The sequence below is a fragment of the Rhopalosiphum maidis genome, chromosome 1 (genome assembly GCF_003676215.2).
Source record: "Rhopalosiphum maidis isolate BTI-1 chromosome 1, ASM367621v3, whole genome shotgun sequence".
Classification (NCBI taxonomy): Eukaryota; Metazoa; Arthropoda; class Insecta; order Hemiptera; family Aphididae; genus Rhopalosiphum; species Rhopalosiphum maidis.
In genome coordinates, this window is record NC_040877.1 from 14,982,106 (window position 1) to 15,003,444 (window position 21,339).

The following is a 21,339-nucleotide window of genomic DNA, read 5'->3' on the forward strand; positions in this document are numbered from 1 at the left end:
ATTAAACTATAAATATAATATAACTTTTAAATGTAACGAAAACACTAGCATAACATTAAATATATAAGATTAATAAATTAATAAAACTATAAATTATACTGTTTAAGCACAAACAATTGATTTTTTTTTTTTATTTGAGTTAAATTATTTATTAGTTTATTTTTTTAAAAATAACTGACAAAACAATGTAAAAAATAAATTTCGTCACTATTTATAAAAATTGTATCACTGAATTACTTGTCATTCAATAGATTGTTTTAATTGTACTTATTACGTATTCACATCATGACAATATATACTATAGTTTCTTTTAAAAATATTTGTTTACAAAATACTTTATAAGTCGACATAAATGTTAATAATTATTCAAATAGATTAAATATTTTGAAGAATAAACCCAGAAGTATATATAAATATATTATATATTTTCTTAAGCTATTATAGTCTATATATTATTTATTATCATGTTCATTTACATTTTTAGTTAAAGTACAATAGTTTATCATAATGATTTATTTTTTAATTTTGTATCAGTCATGGATCAAAATAACTTTAGAAATTTTAATCGCCAACTATATTTGGTAAGCTTTTTACAGTTTGTTTATTAATAATAGTTACTAAGATATTTTGTATTAAAACTTTGATCGTTAGTACATTTATGATAAATTAACTTGTTAATATTGCCAGAATAAAAGCAGAAATATTTTAAAATGTGAGTTATAAAAAAAATTTCAACTTCAAATATTTGACATGGAACGTGAAATAGGTCGAAATATTCATAAATTATTACTGTAGCCACATACAAACCTATAGCGACAAGTGGAGACAAACTTCAATATTTTCCCTCGAATCCGCGACCACGATCATTTTGATCATTGCCATTGTTGAGTTAGCGACAGTCCATTCAACATTTTTTTTTTCAATACTCATATCTAGTATACGGTTTAGTATTTATCAATGTATTATTTACCGCACTCTGACTCTTCCCTTGTCATTTCGTTTTAGATTTATTTTCCACGTCTATGTATATCCTATATACGATAACAAAAAAAATATCCACATCTCATCATATATACCCTTTTCCTGTGGGCTTTATTTGAAAATTCCATCACTCCTACAACTGGTCGTTAATGTATTCCTACTCGGCATTGTTGGTTCAAGAACGGAATACATCAAGTAAAATCAAACAACTAGCTGAGTGACCTATACATAGTTTCCGTACAGTAGATGTTTACAATTCTAACAGCATATTTAAAAACCGTATGATCGTATTACACGTTGACAACCAGAGGAGTCAAATTACTCATGTTAACTATAGTATTGGATTTTACAGTGAGCACGTGACACTAAACTTTCAGTAATGGATCGGTTACACGTGCACATAATTCGATATGAAAATGTAATGTCGCCATTAAGTGCAATTGAACATGAAATCTTATTTAAAAGTACTAAAAAAGAAAAAACTATTTCCTGTTTCTGAAATTCTCGATTAAAAATACAATTTATGTTACACAGTTTTAAATACTGAAGAGTCCTCTACCTATAATAAATTATGTATTATTGTTTTGTATCCATGTCATATATATGTCTAAAATAATTAAACATCAAATATTGATTATAATATTATATTATTCGTAGAGAAAAAAATCCTATGCATGTATTTGTATACCTATATTCTTAATCTTTAGATTTTTACTGAAAAGCAAATAACAGTAATATGTCATAATCAATAACTATCATTTTACTATTCATATTATATTTCTTAAACAGTAACATTATCGTGTAAGAAATAGTATTTTTGTATATTTATCTAAACTATAATGAACCAATTATAATTTATGGTAATCGTGGTTCATAATGAAATACATAATACATAATTTACATTACTATTATTTTATTACATAATACTAAATGTGTACTTTCATACTAAATTTTAAACTAATTTTAGTTACACAAATAAATTCACATTTTCTATACATATAAAAAGCTCTTCTCTTTTGTCATTGTCTAAGTGATATTTTTTTTGTCAGGAATACAGTCGGCCCGTTCGGTCAGTCAATCCTTATTCGGGATTAGGTTTAGCCAAATAAAGGTCAGAGATAATAATAGTACACGTTTTTATAACGAAATGTTCTTAATATATATAATAAAACGACAAGGCATTGCTTTGATTTGGTGAAATATTATAAACATTTCTCATATACTAAATTTCCTTTTAGTATCATTACATCTCTTTACCAAACTGTAATACTTGAAGATAATATGAGCATATATAAAATAGTACATATAATAATATCACATAGTATCACATTTTTCATTAAGATTATTATTTAATTAAAACCCGTATTACAACTATACAAATTTATATTTAATTTAATCAATTTTACTGTAAGTGGGTAATATATCTTTATAATATAGGAGCACCTATAATTATGCAAATTTGTGTTTAAAGCTATAGCTATTCTGAATAATAAGTTTTATTTATTTTAAAATTGAAAAACTAATTCTTCGTCATTGTCAATTAATATTATATATCAAGTTGATATTAAATTGTTAAATCGAATTGTGTATAATATAAAAACTAATGTTTCATAGATTTGAGAAATATTCGTAAGAAAACATTTGATAAAAAATGATTTAAACTTTAAAAATATAAGTAATATTTTTTTTATCTTCAGACTACGTAAAACTGACAGTCAAGCATAGATGAAACAGTCGGTATAAAAATAAAACATATATGTACGTATACTTCAAACAGTCTTAAAAGTTTTTGTATAATTCTAAATTCAAATAGGTACACTTCGCTTATTTTACTATTATTTCATTTTAAATGTTTATAAATGTGATTTTATACATATAGAAATGGGTTTATAAAAAAACAATGCTTTTATAATATCATGTTTTATTAATGTTTAGCCTTTGATCTAAATACTATTATGCATTTTACAGTCATAAATAATATATTAGTACTTATTTCGTCATTAATATTTTAAAAAAACGGTTATGATATGTTATATCAAATATAAATATACTAAAGCACTTTTAATTCACTATTCTTTTATTAAATAACTATCATTTATTTATTATTTTTTTTATAAATAATATACCTATAAATTCTTATCTTTTATTTCTATTGTTATAAGAAAATATGTATTTATATTATAAATGATCTCAACGTTTAGAATATTAAGTTAGGTAAATTTAAAAATGCAAATAAATAAAATATATACATTATTAGTATTCCTAAAAATTATTTTATAATGTATTATAATTTATAGTAAATTCTAAATTTATACTTTCACATAATGTATAAGGTATAACTATATACAAGGTGAACAACATGATAACTAACTCAACCTGTAAATATAATATTATATTTTAACTATTTTTTTTTTAGTAATTGTTCAAACTATGAATGTACCAAATTGTTTAAAAACATTTATTTAATTTATGCATTTTTAATAAATCAAAATAAAAATGTATTTATAATTTAAGCTATAGGTATATTTGATTTTTTTGCTAGAAACTATCGAATAATTATTAATCTCTACGTTTTGAGTATCTATATCACTATACATGTATAGTTGTGCGGCACACAAGAATTATTACCTATTGTTTTTTTATTCTTTGTATAATAATACAACTCATGTGTCCAACAATTTATGTCTTAATCAGTGCACTACAGAGTTAATTTAACTCCATTTAGCTGTTAATTAACTAGGTACAAGGTACATATAGGTATCTTCCTCTGTGTGACCTTAAATGTCTTGCTACACTTGTTATGATTTAATACACTCACTTAGTATTAGTGCGTTCTTAAAAAATGTAATACTTAAAGTTTACAAATACTATTGTGATGTATTGATTTGATATTTATTGGAATTTACTGCTACGTAAATTTAAGAACATTATTTTTATTACTTGAAAATTAAATTATACAAACCATACAAATGAAATTGGTTAGGTATACTCATATAATAGCATATTTTTAAAATAAAATATTAGTCATACAAAAGCATTAAAACTAACTTTGTGTGTGTGTGTGTGTGTGTGTGTGTGTGTATTACTTTATAGTCTGTACAACTCTGAGATTTTAATACTATTTAATGATAGAATTTACATACGGTAGGTAAACATTATAGTCATTTATAGTTGTTGATATTCGAGAAATATTGCTTCGTATAAAATATAAGAATATCACACATTTCGTAGTAATATTTTCATCTTATTTAATATACCTTCACCTACTTGGGATTTCGGTTTTGATGGGTTGGCATATATATATATATATATAATATAAAGAGAGAGAGAGAGAGAGCAATCGTAAATTTTCCTTGTTCTCGCCATTCTGATGCTGACCTTGTTATTAGATTTCATTAGTATACACACATACTTGAAAAGCCATAATACCGTTACCCGTCGGATGTTTGAAATAGAAGGGTGCGTGTAGTAATATGGTGTATGTTGGTATATAGGACGAGCAGGAGAAAACAATATTCCGACTATAATGTTGGTGGCCGTTAAAAGCCGAGTGGACAATAAAAATGTACGTCACGTGCATCGCGCGAAGATATCGTTGTGTGTGAAAACCAAATCACAAAAACGCACATATTCACATTAACTCCCCATACGCATACGTCTCTATGACAAAGGGAAGGCTTAAGAAATATATAATATATATTACGGGTGTTTGTCTGTTCTATGTACATATAATATCATATATATTGTATGCATTTGTGCGTGTGTATGGCATGGCAAAGTACGCGAAGGATTGACGTCGGTTGGCAGAGCAGAGTCGGGGTCTGATCGTAATAAAGTTCAAAAACATTGTTCATTGGCCTTTGCAAGCGTATGTGAAAGTTTTATAATATTCCGGATTGTCGTAACGACTTGTTGTTGAACGGTTTCTGATATTTTTCTTACCCATCGTTCCTCCGCGGGGATTTGATTAATGCGACTAAAAGACTATGTTTATATGTAATACTTATATATTATAATGTATATACCTACAACAGATTAATATAGTAATTTATATTGTGGTACATTGCTTTAATGTTTGTGTGCGTGTATGTGAATAACAGTTTGAGTCGTATTATATACGTATGTTACAACTTATAATTATTCGTTGTCATTTAAATGTTTAAAATTATTCTTTGTGGCGTAAATATTTTTTTAATATTATACCTTAAAAACCGCGAACGTATTGTTTTTATTTTATCGTCAAGTTATTTATTATTGCTTACGAAAAATATAACTTTGTTTTTAAATCAAAAAAAATATAGTGTACAATATTTATGTTTAAAATCCAAAATTAAAATACGAGTATATCAGCTAAACATCAAATTTTATATTTTAATTAAAAATGAAGAAGTTTCACAGCTGTAAAATTGCATTTTTATCAAATGATCTATTAAACATTAATAGTTACAGACATTTAGTAACTTTCCTTTACTTTAGTTATTTCATTAAATTATTTTAACAGTATTATAAAATGTAATAGTAAACTTACAACATTCTACGTATTTATTATGAAATATTGAAATAGTGTTTAGTAATAGAATAATTTTGACTTCTCATGCAATTATTCTATTTATTATTACACTTTGGAATATAACAATATATTGCAGAGATTATCAATATTATTATATTATTGTTTTTTAAAGTGGGGAAAGTGAAAGTTTATCAAAAGTAAAATATTAATTAAATCTTTAATATAATTATTAAAATTTTTTTTTAACGTTGCTTATTTCACTTTTAAATTTTGGAACTAAAATAAATTTATATCTAATAGATAAACTAAGTTTGAAATTATAAAAAAATATTATATGACTGTGAGTTAAAATAAATATTGAACTACAGGGTGTCCCGCGAGGATTTACCCATTGTGATATCACCTGAAATAATGGAGATATCATAATTCTGGTTTTTTAATAAGATTCACAGGAACAAGAAATACAAATATTTCATATTTTAATTTATTTTTATGTTTTAATAAAAAAGTTAAAAAATGTATTTTTTTATTTAATTATTTAAAAAAAATTGAAGATAGCCATTTTGTAGAGTTCTTTTTTCTGAAAATATTGACGTTTCAACATTTTAATTTCATCAATTTCCTGATTTTTAATATTTTTTCTAGTTTCCAAAAAACTCGAAAATCATTATTATGTTTATGTCTTGCCAAAAAATGGGACAAGATAATAATATCAAAATATTAAATTAGGTATTTAAATTGTGAACTATGCCATACTCAAATTACCAACAAGTCATAAAATATTAACTATTACGTATTTATACGTTGCCGGATAAAACACCTTTTTTTACTAAATTCAAAGTAAACAAAATACATTTGTTTTATCTATTTATTATAATTATTATAATATAACCGTATTTAATACTTGGTATAACAAAAATGTACATATTGATATTTTGTACAATAGTTATTAACTTTATTTAAAAATTTAACAATGTTGAAGAAATAAAATATGACATTTATTGCGAACCACACTGAAACCCGTTCGAGCACGCGGGCCACATGTTTGATACAATGATACCATTATGGCATTATCGTATTAAATAATTCGCAGTTTTTTCGAAACTAGAAAAAATATTAAAAATCAGGAAATTGATGAAATTAAAATGTTAAAACGTCAATATTTTCAGAAAATTGGTATAATTGGTACACTCTGTATATCAATTATTAAGTTATATAAACTATATTCTGATATTAACTTACTAAATAATGATATTAATTGTTCGTAATGTAATGTACCTACCATATAGATTATAGATACTTAACACTAATAATGCTATTACATCTATAGAGTAGACTTATGTATATTCTAATTAGTATCTAAGAACCATTTTAGTTAATTAGAATAGTCTCGCTTAGTTATGATTATAATCATAATATTAACGACATTGTTTCAAACACTTATGATGATATTCTATTATAAATAACAACTGAAGATTAACGATGTATTTGATTTTTTTTCCATTCATTTATTGTGATAATGTGTGCTTGTGATAATGTTTTGTGTGAATCACAATACAATTTCCTTTAATATAATTGAAGTTTTCAAGATGAATTTTTTTTAAAAGTTTTTGAGTATGTTTAATGAATTTAGAATTAATTCTGTCTTTAAATGTACGTAATAAGATATGTGTGTCAATTTTCTCAAAAATATTAAATTTAGTTACATAAATATACTCGTAGACGTGTTGAAATTATTTTTTATTATACAATTCCATATAGATAATTTTAAATAAGTACTTGAGTACCAAAAAGGTTTCCCAGAGGACCTCATCTTTCGGTATTCTTCAATAACTGTCACCTTAAGAAAATATAAAGAACTTGTCATTTTATACATCATGGTATAAAATGAAGTTGACATAGATCAAACATTTAAATGTCGAAATATTGATTTGTAAATATTTGAATATACCATAAACTATACTATACATGGTATACGCTATGGTTAAAAATTGTATTGTTAAACAATTTTAAATAAATAAAAAAATGATAATAATTACATATTATGTGTATTAACTATTAAGACATATTTATCTGATACCGGTATAGTGCACGATATAATATATCATATTTTGGAAAATTTTATATCTTAAATTTTCTGCTGGTTAAAAATTGTCTTGGATTAAAACTGATGAATTATAGTATTATAACGTGTATATTATAGTACATCATTAAATTGATCTATAATTTGATGTTGTAGTATATACTATGTATTTCAACTTTAATAATTTAAACGAGTCAACTGGGTTTTTTCAACTAAATTATCTTTACCTTTATCTACTCGCCATATAAAAAAAAAAAATGTGTAAACATTTTAATTTATATAATAATAGAGTCTACAAATTATTTTATGCATATTGCATATCGTTGACAATTTAACAATTGTTTAGTTTAATATGCTTTGTCACGTGACAATAATTCATTGATAGTTAAACGTTTTACGTTTTATCTATATAATCTTAAATAATTCATATTGTTGAATGCTAAAATAAAAGCATAATTGATACCCGTCGTGTCTCGTTATGTGACTACATTTTTCATATTTTTCTTCTATTAATTATTTTATTTTATTTTTATGATTACTATTACCCTTTAAAATACAGTTGTTCGTGTAGACTTTATAATATTATCAAACTTGATTTTTTTTTGTTTACTATATTGGTATCTAGAAGAGACGAGTTAACTAGATATAATGTTCGTTTAATATTTTTAGACATGCTTGTCAAAGTCAAGTTATTTATTAGCTGTAGGCACGCGTTATCCCAAAGTTATTGTATATTTATGTATTACATTATATTTTTATATAAAACGATAAATAAGATGTATATACATGTTAGTAATTTAATTATAGTTTAATAATCCCAATGATAATTCATTAACTCCTAATCATAAATGCAATACTTTCTTTCAATAAAAACAATCTCATTATACGTGCCGACAGATAAATCAGTTATATCTAAAAACATTGAAATTAAACGTTTTAAATGATATGTATAAATACTCTTTGTTTGGTATTCTCGATGGGTTTCTACTTCTATCTCAAGGCAATTAATTTATTTTCCTGTGACAGGTATTTCTAGGGTTGAAAAAGGGGTAAAGTAATGCATTATTAATGTCGTGATGGATTAATATTGTAAGGTTGGAGACATTCAGGTTAGATACATACGAGTATATAGAGTCACCGATACATAGAACTGTTGATCGTATTACAATTTCAATTGAAGTAGAAAAAACGTGTATAAATACAATAAATATAATTATCATCCCGGTACTCAATAATTTTTTATGATAAATATCACCTTCATTTTTTATTTGTATTTACAAATTTAACCGTCTAAAAGTTACATTACAAAAATGTGTGGGTTACATGGAATGTTATGTAATTTCATTTTTCTATACCGTAAAAATATGCCTGACTACATATTGTGTATATAATATAACATAATATACCTATATTTTACATAGCAAATCTTAACTACTTACAAACATGTAGGATTATTAGCAATTTGTATTCATACAACATAAAATAATACAATATGTATAATAATATATTTAAAATGTCAAACATTTTATAATGAATATTCTACTTGTATTTTATAATAGTTATAACGGTAGATATGTACTGACAAAATGTTTTTGTTTATCAAAAGTTTTGAATGTATAAAATATAATAATATCTAATATACTCGTTTATTGTTATAATATAATATTTATCTAATTCCAACTATTTACAACTGACTTACTATTATTGATTATATTTTATAATATTTAGTATGTTATAACTTTCACATAATTGTATTGTCATAGTTGTCAATATGTAGTTATTAGTGTTTTAGCACATGTAGCATTATATATAATTATATCCATAACCGACGAATCTAGTAGAGAGATGAGGATGACTGGCATTAAAGATGACAGTTTTAGTTTAATGGAAAACAGCTAATGACATTTTATCATCATAAAAGTATAAGTATAATACGATTATTTAGTATAAAAGAATCATAATAAGCTAGATAGTTTATTTTATAACCAAAATAACATTTCTTCATAATTATAAAAGTAAATATCGACTTATATATTTTCTTATTTTTAAATTTCATATAATACCCACTGATTTCTGCATAGGTAGTCTAGTAATTTTGTAAAAAAAAAAATTATTTTTAACTTTATTCTGAAAGATAATTTTTATCATTTCCCGGTATTGATCCAGGAATAAATGATGGATTAGACATTATAAACCATATTTCATTTGTAAATATGGTTTTATTAAAAATACCTAGTTATATTATCATAATATGTTACTATTATAAAGTTGTTTTTTTTTACTTGAACTTAACTTTATACTTTTTTAATACATTCTGAACAAATTAATACTTTTAACATGCATAATAATAAATTAAAGTATCATTAATATTATAGTCGTATGTTTCCAGTTTCTACTATCGGAAGTCATAAATATGTCGTCGAATAATGTGGCATCTTATGATATACTCCAGGCAGAAAGAGATTAAATGTATTATTTATTTATTCCTTTTATATTATATATAGATACCTGACAATTGCAAAAAAAAAAAATAATCGAAGTTTGGAATAAATCTTTTGTTATTGCATCAGAAATAACAAACTCGTTTATATAATGGTTTCTGTTTCTATTAGTTCTGGTTTGATGTTTCTAAATCATTTCGAACACAAACGAACCAAAACAAGCTATGTTAGATTGAGTGTGTGTGTATATAAAACTTTTTCAATTACTATAGTTAAATTGATTTCAATTTTTTTTTTTTTTAAGTGTTTTGCAAATTATTTGAAACGAATATTATTTTAATGATTTTTTGTTGTTAACTTACATTTATTACCTTAATTTTTTTTTTAACACAACTTTTTATCTATACCATAGAGCTAAACAGTACGCTCAATAGATAAAATAATATAGATACAAAAATACAAAAATAGAATATGAGCTAAGAGGCCTCCTAATTGAAAATACTTCATCATGAAATTATAGTTATACACCTATGTCCTATATCTGTTGTATTAAATTCACATAATAATAGTCTACATTTTTAATTTCTTTTTTTCTAAATTTTAGATAAACAAGCAACACCACTTTATTTTTCCTTTTATTATGGAATAACTCATACTATTCTATACTATTATGAGTTATAAGGAAAAAGTTTGAGGTATGAGTTATTTTTTATTTTTGTATTCGATTAGTCTTAAAAATGAAATGACCTAGTCGAGTAAGGGATAAAGTATAGATTTAAATTCACCTAAAAAATTAGAAACGATGTTGTTTATGTTTGCTTCATTTTATGTAGAGTCGTTACCCGTCACATTATATAGTTATATAGGTTCGAGCAAGTGTGTTTGTGGTTTGCACAGTATAGTTGTTATCTAACGTCCAGTTTTCTCGCGTTAAAAAATAAACAATTGTCATTATTTTAATATGTATTCAATAAATAAATCAATTATTACTCTACATAGTTATTGAATTTAACTGTTTTACTATGCATTCATATAATATGTATGTAATTCAAAAAAAAAAAAACATAGACGCTCTTATTGAATTTTTAATAAGAATTTAATTCAAAATCTTAAATTAAAAGAATAAATTCGCGGACAAACGGAATAACAAATGTTTAAACTTCAGTGATTTGGGAGAAATAAAGTGTCTTTGAGCTGAAAACATATCAATGGTGTCCTTCAATTCTACAAATGCATTCATTGACAACGTCAACATCGGATTTCATATTATCATATTATATATGAACACAATTGACTGATACCTACATACACATACCGGCTGAATGAACCGTTCGGTATGACTGGTCCGCAACTTATATCACTGAGCTTGTCCGGTGCCTATTGAATGATATACAAAAAGGTATATAATAAATGTATTATTGTATATTATTTACTGGTGCCATTAAATACCATAATAATATATAGGTACGTACATATCGTGCACAGCTATTACAATAAATAATTAATTTTGAAAGTATAAACGTGACTCATAATGTGTTTGCATTGCTTTTTGTGAAGATTAACAATGAACGCAAGCGACGTAATATGCCTTAAATAGATCATCTTAATAAGCGACCGGTAACTATATATATATATAAATATAATATAAATACCAACGCCGTCCACGTGCTTAAAATTCAATCCCAGACAAACATTAATTTGTATGCTGAGACTGTTTTAGATATATATACGTTTTACATGTTATGCGCGACGCAATAAAGTGTTATTAAAAAATATTACGAGTTTTATTGAAAATGTTCACTCTATGTCAAAATCTGTTCTATTTAACTGACATAGCCATATTATATTCACTGATTTAATAAAATATTTAAATGTAAACGGTTAAATAAATACAATACGAATTATTTATGGAGGTTTGTTAATTTTATTTGTGTAAAATATAAATAGGTATTTATTTTGTTTAAATTATACCTAATATTACAAAAATATATTCTTATGGTAAAAATTGTTTTCATAAACTATTGATTTGTTAGTTATACAAGTAAAAAAAAACTGTTTAGTATAATTAGGTCTTAAAATAGCTTTTCTTTAGAATCTAAATTAATATTGATTAATTTTTTGTCATTATTTTTAAAGTGTCTTATAATGTTTTACTTTATTATATTAAAATGTAAACTTAATAAGAAAAATATTTTTAAATATTATAATACCTACATAAAAACACATTTTTTAAATTATAATTTGATATAGACAGTTAATAGCTATATTTTTTAATTATATGTAGCAACTAATAATACAATACTATAATATATAGAATATAATATACAGTATTAAAATGTTATAATAGATTTTAAATTGACTTAATACTTGATAATATATAAAATATACAAATATCAACGAAGGTACTAACATTTATCAAATTAATCATCTGTGCATCCTAATAATATTAATAACCAAATAAGACTCTTTACGATGACTTTTAAATCCCTTAAATAAACGATTAAGCGATGTATGATAAACGATATATCGTTATTTCATCAACGACATCAATCATTCTGCTAGTTTTCTTATTTTAGCCCTTATTTACATACTCTTCCGAATTTCCGTAGAACATTATTAAAACATAGTTAATCCCAAAATAAATTTAATGTTTATAATTATATTATGTTTTTATACCTTATTATTTAAAATGTCTTCTTTTAAACATTTCGGGAAATGTACATACAAGACATGGAAGCTTGAAAAGAGTAGCCATACCCAGTAGTAACATTCAAGCGTGATAGATGTAAATTCATATTAAAACAAATATTTATTTTATACAATAAAAACCACGAGATTCTATATTAATAATCTAATTAATGATAAGTGAGAACACTAAATAATATATCCTATTGATACGATTTAAAGACGGCGCAATAGTTATCAGTCCTTCTACTTCTGACCCACGTCTAGGAGTCATTCTCTTAAGTATTTTCTCTAAATGGTAAACTAGTACACTCAAACGTTCAATTTGAATCTTAGGAAATAATTTATTTCCTCTGTTAAAAATAATTATTTATTATCAAAATCTTATTATTTTATTATGAAGTTATTTTATTAAAACATTTTTGGTTTCCTACAAATATCATTACATACAGAATTAACTTATTCATTTATTTTTTATCGTCTCACTATTCCATAATATGTTTGATTCTATACTTTTTATTTTATTTACATCACATTTTTTATTTGGTATATTTTATTTTATCGAGACAAATTAATAGGTACGTGTAATGTAAGTTCCAAATTCAATTAATGTTTCTATTGTTTTATTTCATAAAAATATGTTTTTATTAAAGATGATGATTTATAATCATCACATAGTTTAAATTCTGAAGAAATCTATGCTAGTAAGAATAAAAATAAAATATGGTATCAAAAATGAAAAGTGTATATGTAAATTTAATTTATATCATTATAGGGTATTTTATTTAGAGTTAAGAAATATTAGTGAACACAAGAATTCTCCCTACCATCGGTTACAACAACGTGCTAAAATAACAATTAATAAAATCAGAATCATTTAAGTTAAATTTTTGTAGAAGTTCAAAATATTATGGAAATCATACAGAGAATATTACAGCATCTTTCGCCATTTTTTTCCATTTTAAACTCTCCGAATGACATTTATATATAATTTACTCTTGGTGTTTTGCTATTTATACATGTTAAAATGATGTAAATATATTATTAATAGTCATATCTGTTTCGTTAACTGGATATACTCAAGTTATATCAGACTGGTAATAATCTACGAATAAATCATGTTTTAGTCTGATTGACTCGTACATTTTATGTTTGAATAAAAAGAAAAAGGTTTTTGTAAATGTTACAACAAGACGTACTTACAGTTATTTAGATTGATATCTCAACAACGGGTTGATGACGAATATTCTGACATAGAGACTACATTGTTTGGAGAATCTTTCTTTAAGTAACAAAAAAACATAATAGAGATGAGAATTCAATTTATTTATTTTTTGATATTTTTGTTTATAGCTGAAGCAACACGGATTTATTCTTTTGAGCTGTATGATTTGATTCAACAAGAGATAGCATATTGGTACATAGCGTCATTCGCATAATATATACTTATACTCCGTGATTGGAAGATACCTAATACTTATTTAGCAATAAAATATTATCCTTTTTGTAAACCGTTGATGTAAAATTAGTTAGTTTAAAAACCATATTTTATATACGGCAATGGGTAGTACTAATATTCAATTAATGTTATACAATTATTATTATTATAATCACCTTAATTCGAATTTTTTTTTTTGTGTTTTAGAGAGCTATGGCTGAGAGCGATACATCGGATTCACAGCCAGAAAAGGCGAAATCAACATGTCGATTTACAAAAGACAAATTCTGTTTCAAACATGACAGTGGTACGATTTATTTTTTTTAAATTAAGTTTAAATAACAATTCATAATAATATTTATAATAACATTTTCTTCTAGGATACGTTTGACGGTACAGACTACAACACCAACAATACATCACAAATTCCAAGTAATATGATATTTTATGTAATTAAACGAGGTGTTGTAATATTATTCCATTTGTCACAAATATGAACGACTCTAAATACTTCAAAGAATAATTAGAAATATAAATTATGATTATAATTATTATTTAATTAATCAAACATTTCCGAAAAAAAAAAATAACTTCATTAACGAAATTTATGTGCATTTAATAATATATAAATCAGTTATATATTTATATTATATACATATATTATACAATGAAAGTGTAATACATTTTATAAAAAGAAAGGCATGGTAAGTTATGGCTAATTTACTTTCAATTTCTATACGTTATTAATAGAATTAAAACTAAATATAAAATTAAAAAAAGTAATTTTTTCATTTGTCTTATTCAATTTGGTACGGTGTAACGAATAACGATATATATTATTAATAAATAATAATTATTATAAAATTGAAAAACTAACACTAAATTAAGCTTAATTTCCAAGTAATGTATAGGATTAAGTATATGAATTTTTAGAGATGTTTTTTATTACCTACCCAAAAATGTTCATAAAAAACATAAGTAATAACATCAGAATATTTATAGCTCATACATTTTAAGATGTTTCAATTACATAGATATAAATATATTGTACTTAATTGAGAGTATCAAAATAATTAATTGAAATAATTAACAAACTATTACTCATATTATGTACCTTTTTTTAAGCTAGGAAAGTCAATTCAAGGGTGATAAAATAATTTTTTGATAATTAAAATTCATTTTAAACAGATACATTTGAAAATGAGTAGATATTTTTTCAAATATAAATTAAATATAAATTTTCTGATTATGAAATCTAAAATTACAATTATTTCATGTATTATACAACAATATGTTCTATTTTATTACATCATTTTAAAATGTATAATATTTTTACTAGGAGTACCTCAGGTGGTTAATTATTACTTTTAACGCTTTCATTCGTATACATAATATTGAATTATGAGATATTAAACTACAATTTAAAACATTAATTCATTTTTATCTCAATATTATATAATATTACTTAGATTTATTAAAAAGGACTCATTTAACTTTAAAACAATTTCAGGTGTAACAAATATGAATAACTGTGTAAGCAGCTGTGTATAAGTAGTTATAATAATATAAAGTAATAATTCAAAAATTACAGTATTTAATTGTTGATAAATAACATTATTAAAGATTATTTTGTATTTATGTATCACATAAAAGCTTGTTACAACAAAGTAATGATGGTAACTATAAAAATTCAATTTGTAATCATCGTAAGAAAATTCAATTTTCTCAATGATCTCGGTCACTGTCCACTAAAATATTATTCATTAAATCGTTCTATAAAACCGAACTTTCTACTTCTCAAGTGTAATGAAATTGTTTTGTATTTGGTTTATTTGTAGTAGGAATGTTTATTTTATTATACTGTTCAGAAATGTTTATAAAACCATATTACCATATTGTATGTTTATTAAAACATTGTAAATATAGTAATAATTTAATGAGATGTATGTCAATTGATTAGTCGCGAGAAATAATTTATGTTTATAATAAATTATAAATACCATATTATTTTATTAAATTATGTTTGTAATTATAGTTTTCAATTTTGAATCGTGAAATTTTTATATAATTAATTTACTATATATGTCTTCAAAAACTTAAATTTATGATAACAGACTATTATTAGGTATATTTGTTTATTTTTGAGAGCAAGATAATAATCAATTCATGTAAGTACAGTTGTCCTCTAGATTTCGCACAAATCCTTTCAAATAATTTTATAATTTAATTATGAGTTATCCCTTATCACCATATCTCTATTAAATTAACATTTATAAATCAATAAATGCAATAGTAATACGGTATTAATTATATTTAAAAAAATTATAGGTATGAGTTACCCATGTAACTATTAATTTGGTATGTAGGTAATTGAAATAAATTGAATACAAATTGAAATGATTGAAACTAAAACTTTTGCTATTTAATGCGTTTAATGTAAAACATTTTTTTTTTAATTTTAAAATTTAATAAAGTTTAAAATAATATAGTATAATGTCATAAATATTTAGAAAATAATTTCTTAAATATTATAATTTACTGTATAATATGTTTAATTGATTTATAAACTTGAATACTTTTGAAAACTTTGAAACCATTAGTAGATTGTTGTTAATACAGTGTACTATACAGTGTAAAATGCTTAATATAAAATATTTTAAACTCTTCACGTTGATAAATGATGATAGATTTTTGAAGGTATTTTGTATATTCTTTTAATCGAAAACATTTTAATATTGTCATCATTTTAAAGACTGGAATCAATTAAAATTTATATGGCTCCACGTTTATACACATTTATACTTAGGAAAATAAAAATATCTAATTTTTTAATTTATTTATTTTAGACTTTTTAATAAATGAAAAATATTTAATAATTGTCTTTTAAGCTTATTATCACTAGTACTATCGATTGCAAATTGAGGAGTTAATTGATACTTTAATAAAGATACAATTTTTCGATCTTCTCAGTTATTACTTCAAATGAAACAAAAAACTATACCATAAACTTGCGATATATTTATATTATAGATATAGTCTTAATTGCAAAGCTACGTTCAGAGAAATTGTTTTCCAATGATTTACTATTATAGGATTTGAATTTACAATAATAAATAATAATACAGCCCTGAAGCGAATGAATCGAGTGTCTGAACTGAGTCAGTTCAACTGACACCCTTTCAGTATGCCCTGTCAAGTTCTTTCCTACGTCTTAATTGTTTTTATTAGCGTACAGCTTCGTTTTTAGACTTATGAGTATTATCTATGAGTATAAATGCGTATAATATACGTATATGCAGAAAACTAGGCCCCTAGTACAAATAGACAACAATAATAAAATATTATAAGAAATCTGTTTTTACTTTTAATACGTCAAAATGCGTAAAACTGAAATTCAGTAAATTACATTTTTTTTTTTTAAAGAATAATATTTTTTAACTTGAATCAACTGAATGTCTTTTATTTTTAAGTTACTAAGTCCGATATATGATATATATATACGTATTTTTGTCCCATTACTTAAGTCCTATTGAAGCGGAAAAGCCCATAGGCCAGTCATATGGGATTTGTATTTATGAAAGTACGAAGGTACCTACTAGACAGACAATACGAATTATTAGGAGGTATAATATAAAATATTAGCTAAATGAAAAATTTAATTAAAACTGTAGAACTCTTCATATATGTTAACATGAAAACTCATAACATAATTCATAAATTGAACAGCCACTGTTAACGTCTATCATCATCATATGCAAGCCATTATAATAAATTGTATATACCAATCGATTATAACCAATAATTTTCAATAAAACTAATACCCAATAAATAATGAACAATTATTATTTTTACCACAAACTAATTCTAAAGACAAAACAACGTGAACACTTTTAAAACTGATATACATAATATTATCGTGACTTTATTTTAAATTGTTTTGTTATTTAATCTGTATCTTATATTAAGCACAGTAAGTTGGAGAGAAATTATCAAAGACATCTAACGTTATGTTGCTTCTAATAATGTGTAAAATTTCCAATATAACGATAAAGGTACATATCAAATGGGTTTAATACAATATTATTTTATTATGACCCGTTTTTTTTCAATCGATATTAGGATTATATAGATTGTATCTTATTCAATATATATCTTAATTTATAATACATTTACACGTCAATTTATGAATTGTTAATCATCTTAATTTATATTATTTAATATAAAATTATTCTAAAAAAAACTATTATTTTTATTTTTATAAAAATATATTTAATCTTAAATATTTACGTATTGAATATATTTCTCTCGACAAACCGGATTTCGTTTTTTCTTTTTTATCAAAAAATAAATAAAAACTAGACGTATCTATAATACCAATTTACATTCTCGTAAAATATTGCATGTTCAATTTGCTTTTGGTTATATTTTCATCTACAAAATATACAGAATACAATGATAACAAACATATTTTTTAAAAATAACGCTATTGTTTTATAATATCTTAAAAAGATGCGGTGCCAAATTTAGTTTCTATCGATCACTTACATAAACACCACTTCTTATTTCTCATATTCCGACTAGATGATGATATTTATATTGAAATAACCGATTATAAAAAATTACCCAGTTCTAATATCTGTATGTCAATACACTCATATACTAGTATATATTGTATATATATATTATTATATTATATTTTTATGTTATATATATTCTACTTTTTTAAGAATTTAAATTAAGTAGTTTTAAATTTATTACATAAATACATAACACAAGTAATTGGTGTATTGAAAATTAAAAAATATTATTTCACGGTATGTCGAATAATGTTTTTATAGTATATTTTAAAATTTACTTGCTGACTCGGCAATGCCGCGCTAATGCTAGATTCAGTATGTATATTGTATAGATTAAATGAACAAAATTGAAAGTTATATATCAATTATTCTATGTATTCATTTAAAATTATATATTTTACACTGGACGAGTTGCTACGCTTCCGTCCGAAATCGAATAGGTATGTACAGAAAACTCGCTATAATATTAATTTTATTTTAAATAATTTTTATGGCTTTTTTTACATTTTCTACGAAAAAATTCCGAGCCTTTAACGTTTCGTTTTAAGTGCGTTGGATACACAGTATTTTTAGTTTTTCCGTTTCGTGTGCATAATACATACAGAGGTGGATTTCCTATAATATAAATATAAATTTCTTTGTTTTATATTTACGAGTAATAATTGTAATTTTTATTTAATTTAATTTCGTGATATTTCTTTTAGCGTTTATAATGAACATAGATACCTTCAGTAAATATCTAAATAACGTCAAATCATACCTAAATGATAACTAGTTTAATAAAAGAAATATCACGAAATTAAATATATCACAAACATAACTTTCTTTACCCTACATCTGAAAATGTGAGATACATAGATATACCAATTTTAGTCCTATCCTTTTTTCTTTTGCTCATTCGTTTATGAAGCTTGCAATACCATTCTCACGTACTTGAGGTGCAGATTGATCAATTGATTTTTGTTTGGAAAATTGTATATTTACAAAACACAAAAGTTACAGCCACAATATACTAGCGAATGACTGACGGACGTAAATCGCTTTCCAGAAAAACATTGAAGCATGGAATTGGACGATTTTTTAGTCTATAGTGGACAAAAAAAGAAAAAAAACATTCATTTATATAACATATATATATATATATATAGATATTGAGTTATGGTTATCTTAACCCAAACCACACAATACCATACAGGCGCAAAATAAGAACATCTATAAGAATAGTATTTCTATACATTGTACAATGATAAACGGCGAGGACAAAAAATATTGTACGGACATCCTCTAATACATAATACAACTCTTAAGCATTTTACAAAACGTTCCCGATTGGTTGGTTATACAAACAGTAAACATGAGCAAACACTTTGTTATTTCTGTCCCATAAGACACAATACACGTCTTTTACTGAATTTTTTCACACGTTTAGTGATCTGCTAAAAAAAAATTTAAAGAAATTAAAATGAAAACAAAACTTTTAAACTTCTACAATAGAACATTGATGAATTATATTCATTATTTTGAATTATATCTGTATAGACAATTAGCTTTATAATACATTCAATTTGAACGAATGTGACATAAACAAAATGTTAATAAGGTAAGGTCGATTAACATATTTACATACATACTATATTTATGTTTAAATACTGCAAGTATACTACAAATTACGCTGTAACTATTGAGTACAAGAAACTTTCATGATTACATTTAATATGCATAATATTCCGGATAAGGTACAATTATTACGGCTTACATCAATACTTATTAGCTATTTTTATAGTATTTCAATAACGCATAAGGTAAAACGTTGTTATAAAATTTAATGTTTGTTTTTAAATAGTATATAAGTAATTCTGTATAATTTCTGTGGAAATTTATTTACCTAAATGTTTTAAATTTTAAATGATAAGTATAAAATATAAATAGTATTGCATTCATAGAATTATATAATATACTACTGTATCTATTTAGGTACGTCCCTTGTCCATTTCAAAGAGGGGATGAATTAAACATATAATTTACATTATACATTATTATTAATTTTTTGAATAAAAAAGTAATTGAATGAATAGAATTTAAAAAAAAAATAGATCATGGGTAGTGGTTAAGTGGACACTATAGAGCTGTGCTAGAATCAATTTATTTTTACAATATAAGTTTAAGAAAAAGAAAAAAAATCTAATACTTTGAAGATGAAAACTACGTGAGACATTAGTTTTCTACAAAATAGTGTCATAATCAAAAACTACCAATTCGACTTATTTTTTTTCATCCACATACCGTTCGATTATTCTTATAAAACATATAATACCTTCAAAATAAATTTTTTTTTAATAAAATTGTTTGTTAGATATAAACACACATAATACATTTATAATACCTACATATTTCCCACGATATTTTAGTAAAAACACGTTTCGCCCAAATATCTCTATTTTTCTATAATATCCGGACATTAGTCCCTTATTAATTTACATTTAGATTAAAAATATTTGATAAAAGGTAAAGAAAGTAAAACTTTGGAAAAAATTATTGAAAAACAGGTTGGATATGATGTAACTTCTCTCCGGGCTCCGGTATTTAATATTTTTCTACAGTAAATAGAAAATGCGGTTATTGTG

At 23.8% G+C, this 21,339-nt stretch overlaps 1 protein-coding gene across 1 annotated transcript in view; it reads left to right on the plus strand.

The window, feature by feature from the left end:
- The window catches only part of LOC113561352 (adenylyl cyclase 78C-like), a 122,766-nt gene that overhangs the window by 54,765 nt on the left and 46,662 nt on the right, over positions 1-21,339 (plus strand). Inside the window, 2 exon segments of the mRNA XM_026967707.1 lie at positions 14,346-14,445; positions 14,519-14,570. Coding sequence (XP_026823508.1) covers positions 14,346-14,445; positions 14,519-14,570 — 152 coding nt within the window.